Consider the following 15,329-nt stretch of genomic DNA (forward strand, 5'->3'; position numbering starts at 1 on the left):
GTTACGGTTCGGTACAGCTCACTTTTGGGGGGTTTTCCACTGGGTACAGTACCCGGTACCTGGTACTTTTTAAGTACCACCTCGGCTGAGGTTCCAAGCGAGCCATACTGTTTCCAAAATGTGACGCGTAAACCCTGCTGACCACTGATTGGCTGGAGAGAATTGTCACTACCTGCGTCATGGAACTTGCGATACGAGACACTAGACCCACTAGATTTAAATCAGCACAGCCAGCGAAGGATCGAATTATCAAACTTTTTTTTTTTAATGAATGCAACTGTTGTGAACGAGCGCACCTTTTTTTAACAACCAAAATATGTCTCTTTCATAGTCTTTTTAGTGCTGTGTTGATGTTGTTCTGGTTTTTATCTGATTGGTGGATGAAGAGAGGTTCCTTTTTTCGTGCTCTGTTGGAAAAAGTTTTTCAGGAGGTCACTCAGCTCTTGGCCGTGACTTGTATAATCCTGCCCATTTAAAGCGGTATTAAACTGCAGTGGAAACGCAAACCGAGCCGAGTCGTGCTGAGCCCGACTGAGCCTTGCCGAGCCGAGTCGTACCACACAGTGAAAAAGCGCCACAGGACTTTTAACAGCAGCTGCAGTGACGCAATGACTTTACAGTTTAGCAGTTGGCTCTTTTATTAAGAAGGCGGGGCTTCCTTTATTAGAGCGCCCATATTGAGCGTTGCATTTTTCTCTATTCACAACTATAGTAATGACATGTCTTGGGTATTCTATAATATTTGATAGCAGATTCCTGATTCTAGACCGGCAATCATTTAGGGCTAGGATGGAACTGTCTTTGTCTAATCAGCAGTGTTTCAAGAATGGGCACACGCCTAATTTGTTGAAAAGGGCCACCAGATTGCTCATCTTGTAATAGACTATTTTTACTTTTGCAGACCACATTTGGCCTGCAACATCTACTCTAATTGAATCACGTCTCTCATGAGCAACAGTTACAATTGGTTATTTTTAACCAATTTGATTTGCAGTCTTGTGAGTCTGAACAGCAGGCCTTGCCTAACATTTGCGTTTGAGCATGTCACGCTAGAAGGGTGTGAATGTGTAAAGGAAAGTGAAATAGCATATGGATGACTGTTTGCTGGGTTAGCATCAAGATTTGAATTTTTGTCTATGAATCAGTGCTGATATGGCCTGGGGCTCCCGGTTGGGATTATGTTTAGGTAAAGTGTTGTTGAAGATATCCAGGGGGCCAGGTTCAGCTCCTTTTAATATGTTCCTAATGTTCTAGAGCCAGACTTGGTGAGTTATAAGAACTCTGAACTTCACTTCAGTCATCGCCGTAACTCAAACACATGCTTACATAAGAGCCGACCAACACTAGTCATGACGACGGGAAGTTATTGTTTGGGGTTGATGGTCATGGCATCAGAGCAGATGGCGCTTTTTCATCTCAGGTGCATGGAGAGATCCAGTGAGTGCAATACATTTTGTTCTGCACCAGATTTGACAGTTTAAACTATCTGTCTCTTTGTTCATGTTCTAGATTCGCAAAGACGTTTCTGTCAAGAGAGATTGAGCAATACATAACGCACATGTATACACCTCTAATACATGCACATGTATACCCATATTGCTTGGCCAGCACTTTTTGTTTTGAAACTTGAACACGATTTTGGCTGAAGCTCTTGTTCTGAGCTACTTTGTCAGGAATGTTTCTTCACTGAGGAATCCCCAGCGACAGGGCCTTCGTTGCCCTGCATGAAATACTGTTCGATTTATTAATATGAGGAAATCTCTTCAGAAAGGGAGTGCAGCCTCCAGCATGTGAATAGAGGGGGCCCATGGAACTGCTGTGGTTTGCTGTGGAATGAGCCTGATTTAACACATGAATAACAGAAACTAGAGCTCCACAAAACAACTGGACAGAGTCTCAGCAGTTGGGGGAGGAGGTGTGCTATCCACCGTTTCTCTGTAGTGTTCTGCTTCAACTCCATCTTTGGACCGAAAATTTGTTATGTTTTTCTCTTCAAAATTGATGAATATTGCAATGCTTATGCATTTCTATCTTTAGAAACTCACTGTGATATGATCCTCGAAACGACTCTCCCAATGGTAACACTTGCAGTATGCTTAAGAAATGAGCACTTCCATTAGGGAATTTCTCCCTTTTTGGGGAGCAGGCCTGCAGGTGGGTCTGTGTGTGTGGTTAAGCATACGAAGTTCAGAGTCTGATGGATATCAGATGGATCATAGTTTGAGCGGGTTTGTTGATATGGGCTCACCAGTAGGTCACCTGTCAGTGCCTTAGGCGGTACGTCTGTGGGCGTATGTTCTTTCTTTGTGGGTGAGTTCCTCAAGTGAAGGTCAGTCCACACAAACGCACAGGGCAAGAGGTCAACTGATTGGTGGTTGGCTAGTTTGACCAATAAGAGACCTTGAGGTCCTGCTATGCTGCAGTTAATTAGCTCAATCCCAGCTCCTTTTTATCATGTTGCAAATCCAGATGTGAACCGTCAAGCTTTACGCAAATTGAGTTACTGTAAATCTGCTCTATGACCAGGCAGACACACTATGAAAGCTCACAGGCCAAGACCCTTGTTCACGGCATCTGACCTGGAACCTGTGAGCTTCTGACTTTGTGCAGGGGCATCGGTAGTCAGGTCTCTGACAAAGTGATTTAGTCACGGCTTGTCTCCAGTAAGGGTTTATCCCAATGACCCTGGAAAGGCTTTATATCCAAACATGTCATAAAGAGAAAGATCTGCAGTAAACCAGGTGTAAAAGCCAATCTGGCTTGGAGGATGTGCAGATTTAGTTGGCGCCATGTGAGCCTTGCAAATGTCCTGAGGTAAGCTTCATCTTGAGCTTAGCCAAGGTTTCTCAGTATGGATGCACGCCTAAATTTGTGTAATCGTATTTGTGTGCTGATACTGATATCTAGTTTCTTAAAACATCCATTGATACATTTAGATATCCTTTTATTTTTAAGAATAATTAAATGGTTAAATTGTCAACTTTTTGTCAGTTTTGTTTTGTTTATATCATTTATTGTATTGTGTTCTGTTTTTCATTCTGCAAATCCTTTTAATTTTCACCTAAGCCACATAGATATTTTCCAAACTGAGTTTTTTTTTTTTTTTACCAGCTTTGATTGGCAGAACATAATTGCATCTGCTTTTAAACAAATGTCTGCGTTAACAGGACACTAATTAAAATCCCATTCAAAACAAATGGAATTTTTCTGGAAACGTTGAGTTTTCGCTGTGTTTTGGCCTCCCATCCACATGTAAACATTTTAGTTCACTGAAAACAGAGGTTTCGGAAAACACTTCAAGAGCGCCGTTTGTGCATGGCAACAGTTGATTATAAAAATGTGCTGGAACTTGTCAAGAAGGATTCTGAATGACAGCTGACCACAAAAAAACTAAGCAGCATTTTGCTATTGTGGTCAGCTGTCATCGATGACGTTTACAGGTCAGCCTACAATTGTTTAATGATTATACCGCTATATGGAGGAATATGCATAAACTGCATCAGTAAATTGTACATTGCCAAAATGTTCTTAACTCTGTCTCCACCATTGACAAAATTTTCTGGCTTTCTTTGTTTCCACTGTTATATGTTAGGGATGCACTATTACACATCTCCTTATTGAATCCCCTAAATCAAAACATGGTGAAGAAGCAGAAACTACAATCGTCTGTAGTTGATCATTGTTCTAAATTCGATTGAGATGTAGTACAAAAATGCAATTTTCTCAGAATACATGCTTTGCAAAATATGCATGTTTTGCAAATTTGGCATGTTCAGATGTTCATGTAACAAAATATTATGGTGGCCAAGGTTTCGTTAAAATGACCAAAAATGCCGGCAGTGTCTTTATTTTTATTTTTTTAAATGCAGGCAGGGAAAGTGTTAAAGGGATACTCCATCCCAAAATGAAAATTTTGTCATTAATCACTTACCCCCATGTTGTTCCAAACTTGTAAAAGCTTCGTTCGTCTTCCTGCGTACTAGTCAGATTTGTCAAAATGGTGCTACGCTGATTTGGAGAGACACAGAGGAAAGAAATTGTTGAATAAAGTCGTTATTTTTGTTTTCTGCATGTGCAAAAAGTATTCTCGTCACTTCATAACGTTACGGTTGAATCACTGATGGATGATGGAGTATTCTGACGATGCTTTTCATACTTTCCTGAACCTTGACACTGTTATTTATTTGGCAGTCTATGGGACAGTCTCAAGCCTTTCATCCAAAATATCTTAAATTGTGTTCTGAAGATGAACGAAGCTTCTTACGGGTTTGAAACGACATGGGGGTAAGTGATTAATGACAAAATTGTCATTTTGCGGTGGAGTAACCCTTTAAAAGGTTTTTTTTTAAGATTTAAATTTTGGTGTTTTTGCCTTTATGATAGGACAGTGTAGTGCAGTGTGGACAGGATTTTTTTTTTTAAACGCAAGACGAAAAATGCTTTTCCATTTACAAATTTTCATATACGTGTGAACAAGGTTCCATAGACGTTCATTCTGACCCATTCCTTCTGCCTAGTTTTTTTTAGCTATTGTGCAATTTATAGATGATACACATTTTGCTGCATCAGCTGTTGTCATACATACCAACACTCTGTATCAATCTGTATCATCTTTTTAAGTACTTTTCCTGAACGTCACTGGCAGACCGTCCTAAACCTCCTGTCTTCTGCAAATGTTACTTTTGCTTTTCAAGTCTGGATTGGTTTCACTGTGAAACAATAGACAAATATGGCTTTACGTTCCAAGATTGTTCTTGCTCTTCGAAGCAGCAGGATTGTGTAATTTTGTAGCAATGAAGTCCCAGACAGGGAAATCTTAATCAACATTCTTGGCATAATAGGAAAGCTTTGGCTCAAAGGATGTTTTGTTTGATTATTTAATTTATTTTTTTCCTCTCATTGCACTCTCAAAGGGAAGTAAAAAATTCCAACAACTTTTTTGGCCCCTTCCCGCTGGCTGTCAGTTAAGTTCAGAGTTTTCCTAGATGTGACACTGATGCCATATTTTAAGCGCTGTGAGTGAGTTTAAACATGGAATCACAGGCCAGGCTTGACGAAGTGCTCCCTTTGGGGTGGTCTTTCTCCACAGCGGGGAGGTTTGGGGCTGAACCAATCAGGTGAAGAGACAGGCTGGCTTCCAGAAACACCGCCAAAACAAGAGAAAAATATTTTGTGTTTCTTTTGTGTCAGGAATGATGTGAGTACAACATTTGAAATTATTTAGCCTCTCAGCCTTCACTTTTCACACCTGTGCTAGTGGCTTACTCTATATTTATTCTGGGCTTCTTTAAGTCCCCCAAGGTCAGAGGTCAACGATTTAGGTACAAGCATAAATTAGGAGCCGGAGGGGAGAAATCACTCTGACAGGGATATTTTTGGATGTTTAGATGCTGTTGTTGTTTATGCAAAGGTCAAGGTTTTTTTTGGCATCATGCTAGTTCAACCTATAATGATAATTCTGTCACCATTTGCTCTTGACATTTTAAACCTGTACGACCTTTTTTTCCCTCTGCACACACAAAAGATATTTGTGTCCCTGGACCACAAAACCAGTCATAAGGGCCAATTTCTCAAAATTTAGATTTATGCATCATCTGAAAGCTGAATAAATAAGCTTTCCATTGATGTATGGTTTGTTAGGATAGAACAATATTTGGCCGAGATACAACTATTTGAAAATCTGGAATCTGAGGGTGCAAAAAAATATAAATATTTGAGAATTTCCAAATGAAGTTTTTAGCAATGCATATTACAAATCAAAAATTAAGTTTTTATATATTTACAGTAGGAAATGTATTTATATCTTCATGGAACATGATCTTTCTTAATGATTTTTGGCATGAAAGAAAAATATATAATTTTGATTCATACAATGTATTTTTGGCTATTGCTACAAATATACCAATGAGAATCTAATGCAATGACATTCAGACATATTAAAGGGATAGTTCACCCAAAAATGAAAATTACCCCATGATTTACTCACTCTCAAGCCATCCTAGGTGTATATGACTTTCTTCTTTCAGATGAATACAGTCAGTTATATTAAAAAGATCTTTCTAGCTTTATAATGGCAGTGAATAGAGGTCTAGATTTTGTAGCCCAAAAAAAAGGATGTCCATCCATCATAAAAAGTGCTCCACACAGCTCTGCTGGGTGAATAAATGTCTTCTGAAGCAAATCGATGCGTTTGTGTAAAAATATCTATATTTAAACCTTTATAAACCGTAATCTCTAGCTTCCGCTAACTGTCGTACGCGCATTGATGAGAGTGGCGTTCCAGTGGATGACGTAGGACGTAGGCATAGCGTAAGCTCCAGTGAGAAGTTACAAATGTGGCAGCGCAGAGGAGTAGGCAAAACAAAACAGAAAAATAATGGTGGATTTCAATATACAGTAAGCCAAGAGGAGACTGGTTTTCCTTTACTGTAAACAAAACTTGGTTCTCGCGAAACTAGTTTATTCTCACCAGAGCTTATGCTATGCCTACGCTACTCTCTCGTGAACACGCGTACGACAGCCAGCAGAAGCTAGAGATTACTTTGCTTCAGAAGGCCTTTATTTTTGGGTGAACTATCCCTTTAAGTGTTGTTTTGTATCCAGAAGTTTCCAAATGCCTTTTGGGACCACTGTACATGTTACACCTGGCTGTTTTAATTTATCAATAAGATGGTTGTAGATCATTCCTGAAGGGCTTCAAGCATGGAAATATCTCTTGTTGAAATATTTGTGTTTGTTGCTTTCTATTGTTGCCTTGGAAATTCTGAAAACACAGAGCTGATAATAATCAGAAGAGCCTTATCTCATGTAATGCTGCCATCAATTCTGTGACATTACTGTCCCTCAAGTCTTTGTGTTTATCATGTTTGCTAATCATAGGACTGTTAAAAAAAAAGATTTTTTGCATTTTTTGCTCCTGTTACCTTGAATTTTCCTCCACATCATCTACCATAGCAAACGCTGATCAGTGCAGTGTGCGCGCATTCCGGTCTCCCCTCCCATTTCTGCCCCGTTGAAAAGGACTGGCGCTAGTGCTACAAGTTTGTCCTCATATTCCCCTGGCTAATACATTGGAATTTCTTGGCTGATACCTCATACTTTCTAACTTCAGTAGAATAAAGATCTAGTTGTTTTATTTTGGAACTCGTTTACAGGCTGAATATTTACAGATACAATTTATCCTGCGTTATTATTGGTCAATAGGGGAAACTTGTTCCAAAATAGCAACCCCAGCCAAATGTTCGTTAAAAACTCTTGTTTAAACTCTTGTTAAATCTACAAACTAACAGTCTGATCTTAGGATGGATTTTTAGTACAGTGCTAGTATATTAGTTAGATAATTACCTAGATAAAAATTGTAAGCCAACACATGCTAGCAATGTTGTTATCTAGTGAGTCATGCTAACACCAATACAGCATTTGTTAGCATGTAAGTTAATGCGTTGCAGATTTGATTCATGTCTCATTTGTAAATGAGGTCAATTACAGCAGCAGTTCAGGGTAACAGATTTTATATTAAACATCACATGGTGATCCAACTGAACCAACAATAGAGCAAACAATATTGTCAATTTTGATTTCTATACAGCTTCATGCTCATGGCAGCTAATAATTTACTACATTAGACATAGGGGTGGGCGATGTGACCAAAATCTTTTATCACAGTATGAGTAATGAGTAAATGAGTAAATTTTATTTCACGCTAACAGTAAATACCACAATATAGTTATTTTTGCTTTAAATAAGCTCTTTATGATACCAACATTTTTGATACCATGGAAATTTCATTAATCTTGTCACCAGTGTCAATATCACAAAAAACTAATACTAGCCTAATAAATAAATAAATAAACTCAAACTCACTGAAGACAAGTAATCAGTCAGCTATTAACAATGTATAAGTAACTAATTACAAGCAATAGGACAAAAAAACTACAGTAGAACTAATAAATAAGAAATGCTGCATACATTGTATAAAGTAATCAAATGTATAAAAACACTGCATATTATTCGCTGTGTAAAATAAATATATATTTCTTCTCATTAAAGTTGCAAAAGTGATTTAGTCAAGAGCAGTGAGAGATTTTCTCTCTTTTGATGTTTGATTAAGTATGTTTACACTTGTAGTTTGGTTCTCTTGGTTTGTTTGGTCTGGACCAAAAAAGAAAATGATACATTTGTTCCTGGTCTGCTTAGTGTTCACACTGGCATTTTTGACAGTAAACCAAAAGATACCAAACCTAAAGGCATAGTCGTACGTCCACAACCTGATTGGTTGGGTTGAATGGTGTATATTTCATAACAGAACTTACTGAACACTCCAAACAATAGGTTTGTTCGACTTAAAGCAGCGCTGCATGTGTATTATATGACGCTTTAAGTAGAGTACACCTGATGCTATCTGCTGGACTAAGCTCGCTCGTTGCATGTACATGTTTTTTCTGTACCAACTGCAAACTCACGAAGATCTCATAAAAGGCATTTTACCTCCTTGTTGCTCTACATTTACCCTCTGCTCATTTTGTTTTAGATACACTGTTCATTCCGTGTCAACAAATAATGTTGCATAGTGTCGCATCTTGTCATCACATCCTGTTTCTGGTTCATTTGGAAGCATTTGGTCCATGTTGTGTTCATATTTTATTCGCACCAGAGTTTGTTTGGAACCCTGGTGCAAACCAAACAAGCGGACAGAGACTGCTAAAAAGATGGGTCTCGGTCCGCTTGTTTGGTTTGCACCAGGGTTCGGATGGCAGTGTTCACACTTGTTCACACTCAAACGAACCACACTAACAGAGCAATCGCACCAGAGTTAGTTTTAATCAAACCAAACATGACAAGTGTGGACACACCCTAACATGAATGACAGACAGCAGGAATATTAGACTGCTGTCACTTTAAGAGCTGCCCGGATTCAATATACTGTTACACGTGTTTTCTTTTTTTTTTTTTTTAACTGTTTGCTTTCACTTAAGACTTACTATGTTTACGACGATACTTGCAAAGACAGGCATTTTGACACAAAGAATTGTATATTTAACAGTTAAAGGCCTATAAGCAGAAAAAATATCTTCCGCACTCTATGAGTGCCATCTTCAAGTGCACATGCTTTTCTGACAGCGCTCAGAAACAGTCTTTCAGACAGTTCTCTTTTAAACACGTGCAAGCTGTACGTTTCATGACCACGTAGCACAGCAACGTCACATGAGATGTAACAGTGATAGAGAAGTCTCTGTCGGTTGACAAATTTGTACCGTTAATCGTGTCTGTTGGTATATTGCATTCCTCTAATTGCATATTTTGGTTGTTACAAAGCTGGGTGCATTGATATTAAATATCTTTATCTTGTTATTTTTTTTTTTTTTTTGATATTTGTTAATTTTTGTTTTTGTAAATAAAAATAAAAACACTAAAAAGTAAAATCAATCTACAAGAGAATTTAGGCATCATAATGTGCAGTATGATAGTGTATATTCATTTTGAGTTTTGCTAAAGATTAAATAATGTTCGAAAATGTTGGCATCTAATTTAACTAGCTTCTACCAAGTATCCAGTAAATTTACATTTAAGTTTAATTAGATGCACAACCTACATCAAAATATTTGCTCTGTTATTATCCCATTAATCTATTCTATAAATTTGCACTCTGTTTTGAATTTAGCATTGGTTTGTTCATATGGTTCTTTATTAAAAGGTTGGTTCTCTAGATTAAAACACTTTCTCTTTTTTTATTTTTTTACCTCAAGTTCATAGTGTAAGATGCCTCCACTGAACTAAGCTTTATTTCTTTATCCCACAGATAAAAAAATACTTTGAGCTGGAACCTCTGGCACGAGGCAAGAGCTGGATTCTGGAGGGCAGCACGGTGGACAACATGGACGCGGTGAAGGAGATCTTCGGTCAGCTCATTCATCTGCTCGAGGAGAAGGAACATGAGACAGGCAGGATATGACTCTGGGACGACATCCCAGTGTCCCTCAGACACTACCGAATGCCAACTCACCACAGGCCAGCACATCCCGGTTCAGCCTGGCCATCCGACAAACTACATTGTTACTTTACCTCTGCTACTGTGGTGAAACAAATTGAGCCATGGGAAAAATGGACTATGGTAAATCCTCACGTGAGGATGCATATCTGCAGAAAAAGAAGGTATCTCAGCCCTTAAGCTTGATACCTTCTCTCAAACCACACGTATTTACCCAGAATAAGCGTTCCACACACGATTACCATTCTCAGTTAAATGGTTGTATCTGTCCTTTTTAATACAGACCTAGTTGCACATTGCTACTAAATAGATGTAGTCATATGCTTGGTCACGTAGAGCAACTGGAAGTCTTGTAGTCCCTAGTTTGTTTTCTTAGCACAGCGTGCGAGTGATTGTGTGAATGCGTGTTTGCGAGAGAGATATGTCAGTTTGTACTTAAAAGCCTTAAAGTGAGTGCTAATATATTTTTAAAACAAACGTTTCATTGTGTTCTCATAAACGACAGTCTTTAGATGTAATTCAAATAGGCCGTCTTAAATATTTGTGGCTGTGAAGTGAAAAGAAGAGTGATTCCTCAGTCGTGAATAAATAAATATTCTATAATATCTCTAAATTGCATGGAGCCGCACTTGATGTACCATTGGAGCTTTAGAGCGACTATAAATGTACATTTTTAATTTGGGATCATTGAGGACACTGATGTTTTCATAACTTGGTCTAGTGTTATTTCACAGCTGATCATATCCAGGATTTTGCTCATCTGTCTCTTTATCTTGGATGGTAATGGTTGACAAAGCCCTACTGAAACAAATAACACTGGTTTGACTTTGTCTTTTTACCAAAGACACTACAACCTCAATCAGCCCCTTTAGGTGAACCGTGACACAGCCTTTGATTTTGTATGCATGATGTATTTATCATGTGCTTGTTTGGATATTGCTATATTTGAATTTTTTTCGTATTTCTGTTGGCCCTGAATGTAACATGCTCTCTCTGCATCATCACACCTCCTTTTGTTTATATTTTGCTTGTTTTGGTTTTGTTTTTTTTGGATTGAGGAATGCAAGAGTCCAGTTCGGTGTTAACCAAATCATTCATGTGCCACATCAGCCACACTTCCAAAAGCAAGCAAACACCTTGACTGCATAAACATCATCAAACTCAGGCAACATCTTGGGTTTTATTTATATCTACTACAATTTTATACCCTCCGAAACCCAATTCAGCTGCCTTTTTGTTATTCAAATATTTGTACATTTGTTACAGATCAGTCTCTGGAAAGACATGTGCCTGTCTTTGTACTGGAAGATAAAAAGTCTAGGTGGACTTTAAGCCGTTTACCAAGGTGGCGTCAAGACATTCACATGTTTGACAGTGTTTATGTGTATTTATGCATAATTTCCACTGAGCAACATTGAAAATAAAGGCTGAAGAAGGACAAATATGTTGTCTTTCATCATTTATTTATAGGATGATATCATGTTTGAACTCTCATGTGAGAACAAATTATCTAGACCTTGACGCAGAGTTGTGAAGGTCTTCAACGGTCCTCTCTATGACATCGCTTTCTGTCTTTCTTTTTTCTGGTAATAATTTTAATATATTAGCAAAACATTTTTTATGTCTTTTTTTCTAACAAGTTTTTGTAAAAGTTTATGGAAAACTAGTTAAAGGAATAGTTCAACCAGAAATGTAAATTAGCCGAAAATTTACGCACCTTCAGACCATAAATGAGTTTGTTTCTGCTTTAGTTGCTCATTAGGGATGTCACGATATTAGATTTTTCATATCACGGTTATTGTGGCCATAAGAATTCACAATATCGATATATCATGATATCTATAGAAACCTTGGGGTTTCTATTAATTTTTTGCTTTGTTTATTGAGTTTTTCTTTTTCACCCAACGAACATAAGGATACTGATAAACACAGGGCACAAGACTCTGGCTTTCTCCGTCTTCTTTGAAGCTATGAAATAAGGAGAGAAATACCGTCAAGTTCAACAGTATGATGAATAAATATTAATGGTAACACTTTACAATAAGATGTCATTTGTTAACATTAATGTATTAACTTACATGAAAGAACAATGAACAATACATTTATTACACAATTTATTAATCTTTGTTAATGTTAATAAAAATAGAGTCATTTATTGTTCATGTTCAAAGTGCATTAATGTTTACAAACACAACTTGTGATTTTAATAATGCATACGTAAATGCTGAAATTAACGTGAACTAAGATTAATAAATCCTGTGGAAATATTGTTCATTTTTATATTTGTTTTATATATATTTTAACTCATGTAATTAACTAATGTTAACTAATGAACCTTATTGAAGAATGACCGCAGATGAGGCATTAAAGGGTTACTCCACCCCAAAATGAAGATTTTGTCATTAATCACTTACCCCCATGTCGTTCCAAACCCGTAAAAGCTTTGTTCATCTTCGGAAAACAATTTAAGATATTTTGGATGAAAACCTGGAGGCCTGTGACTGTCCCATAGACTGTCAAGTAAATAACAGTGTCAAGGTCCAGAAAAGGTATGAAAGTCGTCATCAGAATACTAAATGTATGAAAGGACGTGCAATCTGGGTTATATGAAGTGACGTGAACACTTTTTGTAAGCGAAGAAAACATAATAATAATAATTCCTTTGTCATCAGTCTCCTCTGTGTCTCTTCATATCACCGTATGCTGTGTATGCTCTTCTGTGTCTTCGCGCCACAATGATGCGCTGTTTTTCTTTCAAATCAAAGCTAAATACACACAGAAACAGTGCATCCTTGTGGCTTCATATAACCCAGATTGCACGGGTTTGGAACGACAGGGGGGTAAGTGATTAATGACAAAATTTCCATTTTGGGGTGGAGTATCCCTTTAAGTGCATGGCACTGCGACCAACTTAACATTTTACAGAGTTTAATGTAGCAATGTGGTCCCTCAGTTTTTCAAGATCAATTTTAATCATGTAACTGTTAATAGATTTGAACAAAGAAATAAAGTGTTACTACGCACAAGCCGTATTGATTGCAAATAGAAAAATAAGACGAGTAAAGAAAATGCAGTACTTATTTAAATAATCATCCTTTACTTAAATATATGAACACAGAAAACCGCTGTTAACAGGTGTTAGCGAACACGGCTCTCCTCGGAGCAGCGCTGCGTCTTCTTCTTGTGTGACAGGTGTCAGCGTTAAGGCACAATACTGCCACCTGGGAGCTCAACCAGGTACTGGCACTGGAGTATTTACATGTGGTGTTATCAAAAGAGAACTGTTCAATTTAAATATTGCGGTTGGCGCTAATACTGGTATATCGTCACACACTAAATTAACACAATATCGATAATTGTTGCTTTGAATATCACGGATATCACAGATATTAGGACACCCCTATTGCTCACCAATTGATCCTCTGCAGTGAATGGGTGTCGATATTTGTTGTTTTGAATTTAAGGTAATCCACACCACTCCAAATCATCAGTTAACATCTTGTGAAGTGAAAAAAATGTGTGGATTATTATGATGTATTTATCAGCTGTTTGGACTCTCATTCTGACGGCACCCATTCACTGAGGGATCCACTGGTGAGCAAGTCAAGTAATTATCCAAATCTGTTCTGATGAAGAAAAACACTCATCTACATCTTGGATGGCCTGAGGGTGAGTACATTTTTAGCAAACTTTCCTTTTGTGTGAACTATTCAAGTTTTGCTTTCAAGAAATACATTCTTTAGTTTCACTTTTTTCTTCATGATATCACGATGCTATCCCTTTATTTCTGACTTCATCTCCCCAAATTTATAAAAATGAATTTTAATTAAGAATTCAGATCCATTCATTTCACTGACCCATTTACCAACAACCATAGTTGGCTTCTTTGATATTTCCCTTTGTTTTGGTCATCTGAATGGCTTTGAGCTCGCTACTGAGTAAAGTGTAAGGAACGCCAGCATCTCTGTGGGTCATCAGCACACGAGTGATTAGTCATAGTGTTTCCCTGTCTATGGATTAGTCATCTTCAGTCATTTCCAGCTGTCCTCATAACCCACAAAACTATGAGATGGAGGCAGTTTCTTTTCATTGGCTTATAGGGAATCCCATAAATCAGACTCTGAAGTTAATATATCCATGTATCCAATAAACATAATGTATCCATGTCCATTCAGGAGCTTAACAAAACCAGATCGTGATAAAATGTCAAATGACACATTTATAGATGCTGGGGATTTAACAAAACAAAACAGATTGGGAACAAAAACATCTTAAATGCAAGCTTCAGGCAACCTGGACCACAAACACTAGACCACATTGTTATTCTATGACGTTAAAGAAACTTTCTTTTAGTTTTAGTTAACAGCAGACATCCGGAAATATAATTAGGCTCCTAAAGTTTAACATCTGTCTCATTTCTCCTTGACCAGAGGACAACTTAAGTAAGAAGCAGCACAGACACTGATGATCAGTTAATAATTTCTAAATACAACATTGAAATTGTCCATGACTTTGCTTTCTGGGGGCAGACAGAAAATTGTTCTTCTGATTTTCAGCTCTGACTGACAAAACCTGTTCTGACAGTATGAAATGCAAATGAAGCTGTTGAAAGAATGAACTTCTGAAAAAGCCATCTTTTGTTAATGGGTATTGTGTCTGGCAAAGAGACATTATCTAAAATAACCTGAGACCATTTGAAATTACTCACCCACGCTATACCAGGCGAATATTAGTATGCAGACAGATGAACACTTGGGATTAATCTTTCAACTTTAATCATGTCTGAAGAACTTCACAAAGCTGTCTGCAAGACAAACTTTCAATGTTTTCTTCTTTTTCCCCAGTGTCAGTCTGACAGCCTTGCGCTAATCTTCTTAGAATGTCTCTGCTCTCTATCACACCTGTGCAACGGGAGAGTTTCAGAAAGTTTCTTAAATTTAAGTATTATTAGTTTCTTTTGCAGCTCTTAAAGGAATAGTTCGCCCTAAAATTGTGGTCTTTCCTCTGTGAAGAACAAAAGATATTCTGAGATCTAACTCTTTTTGTCCATACAATGATAGTTCTTTGTTCTTTTTTTTTTTTTTTTTCCTAAAATGTTTTTTTTTTTTTTTTGAAAGTCATCGACTTTCATTGATATGAGGGTAAAGAAAAATGACAGAAATTTAATTTTTGGTTGAACTGTCGCTTTAAGACAAGGTGAATAAGGTAAAAACATATAACTGACAGATATATCTTTTTTTTTTTTTTTGTATTACACATTTTAAAAAATGTTATGTTTTATATATGCAAATGAGACACTATCATTAAATAAGCACTGATATGTATATAATTCCAGAACAGA

General features: G+C 37.4%; 1 protein-coding gene across 3 annotated transcripts in view; it reads left to right on the forward strand.

Annotated features, from left to right (window-relative positions):
• arl15b (ADP-ribosylation factor-like 15b) overlaps nt 1-10,807 on the forward strand; it is a 45,966-nt gene extending 35,159 nt beyond the window's left edge. For all 3 annotated transcript variants that reach the window (XM_042732280.1, XM_042732281.1, XM_042732282.1), the window contains one exon: nt 9,800-10,807. In XM_042732280.1, coding sequence (XP_042588214.1) covers nt 9,800-9,952 — 153 coding nt within the window. In that variant the 3' untranslated portion in view covers nt 9,953-10,807. The remainder of the gene's footprint in view (nt 1-9,799) is intronic.
• The last annotated feature ends 4,522 nt before the right edge of the window (nt 10,808-15,329 follow it).

Source organism: Cyprinus carpio, chromosome B10 (assembly GCF_018340385.1).
Source record: "Cyprinus carpio isolate SPL01 chromosome B10, ASM1834038v1, whole genome shotgun sequence".
In the NCBI taxonomy this organism is placed as follows: domain Eukaryota; kingdom Metazoa; phylum Chordata; class Actinopteri; order Cypriniformes; family Cyprinidae; genus Cyprinus; species Cyprinus carpio.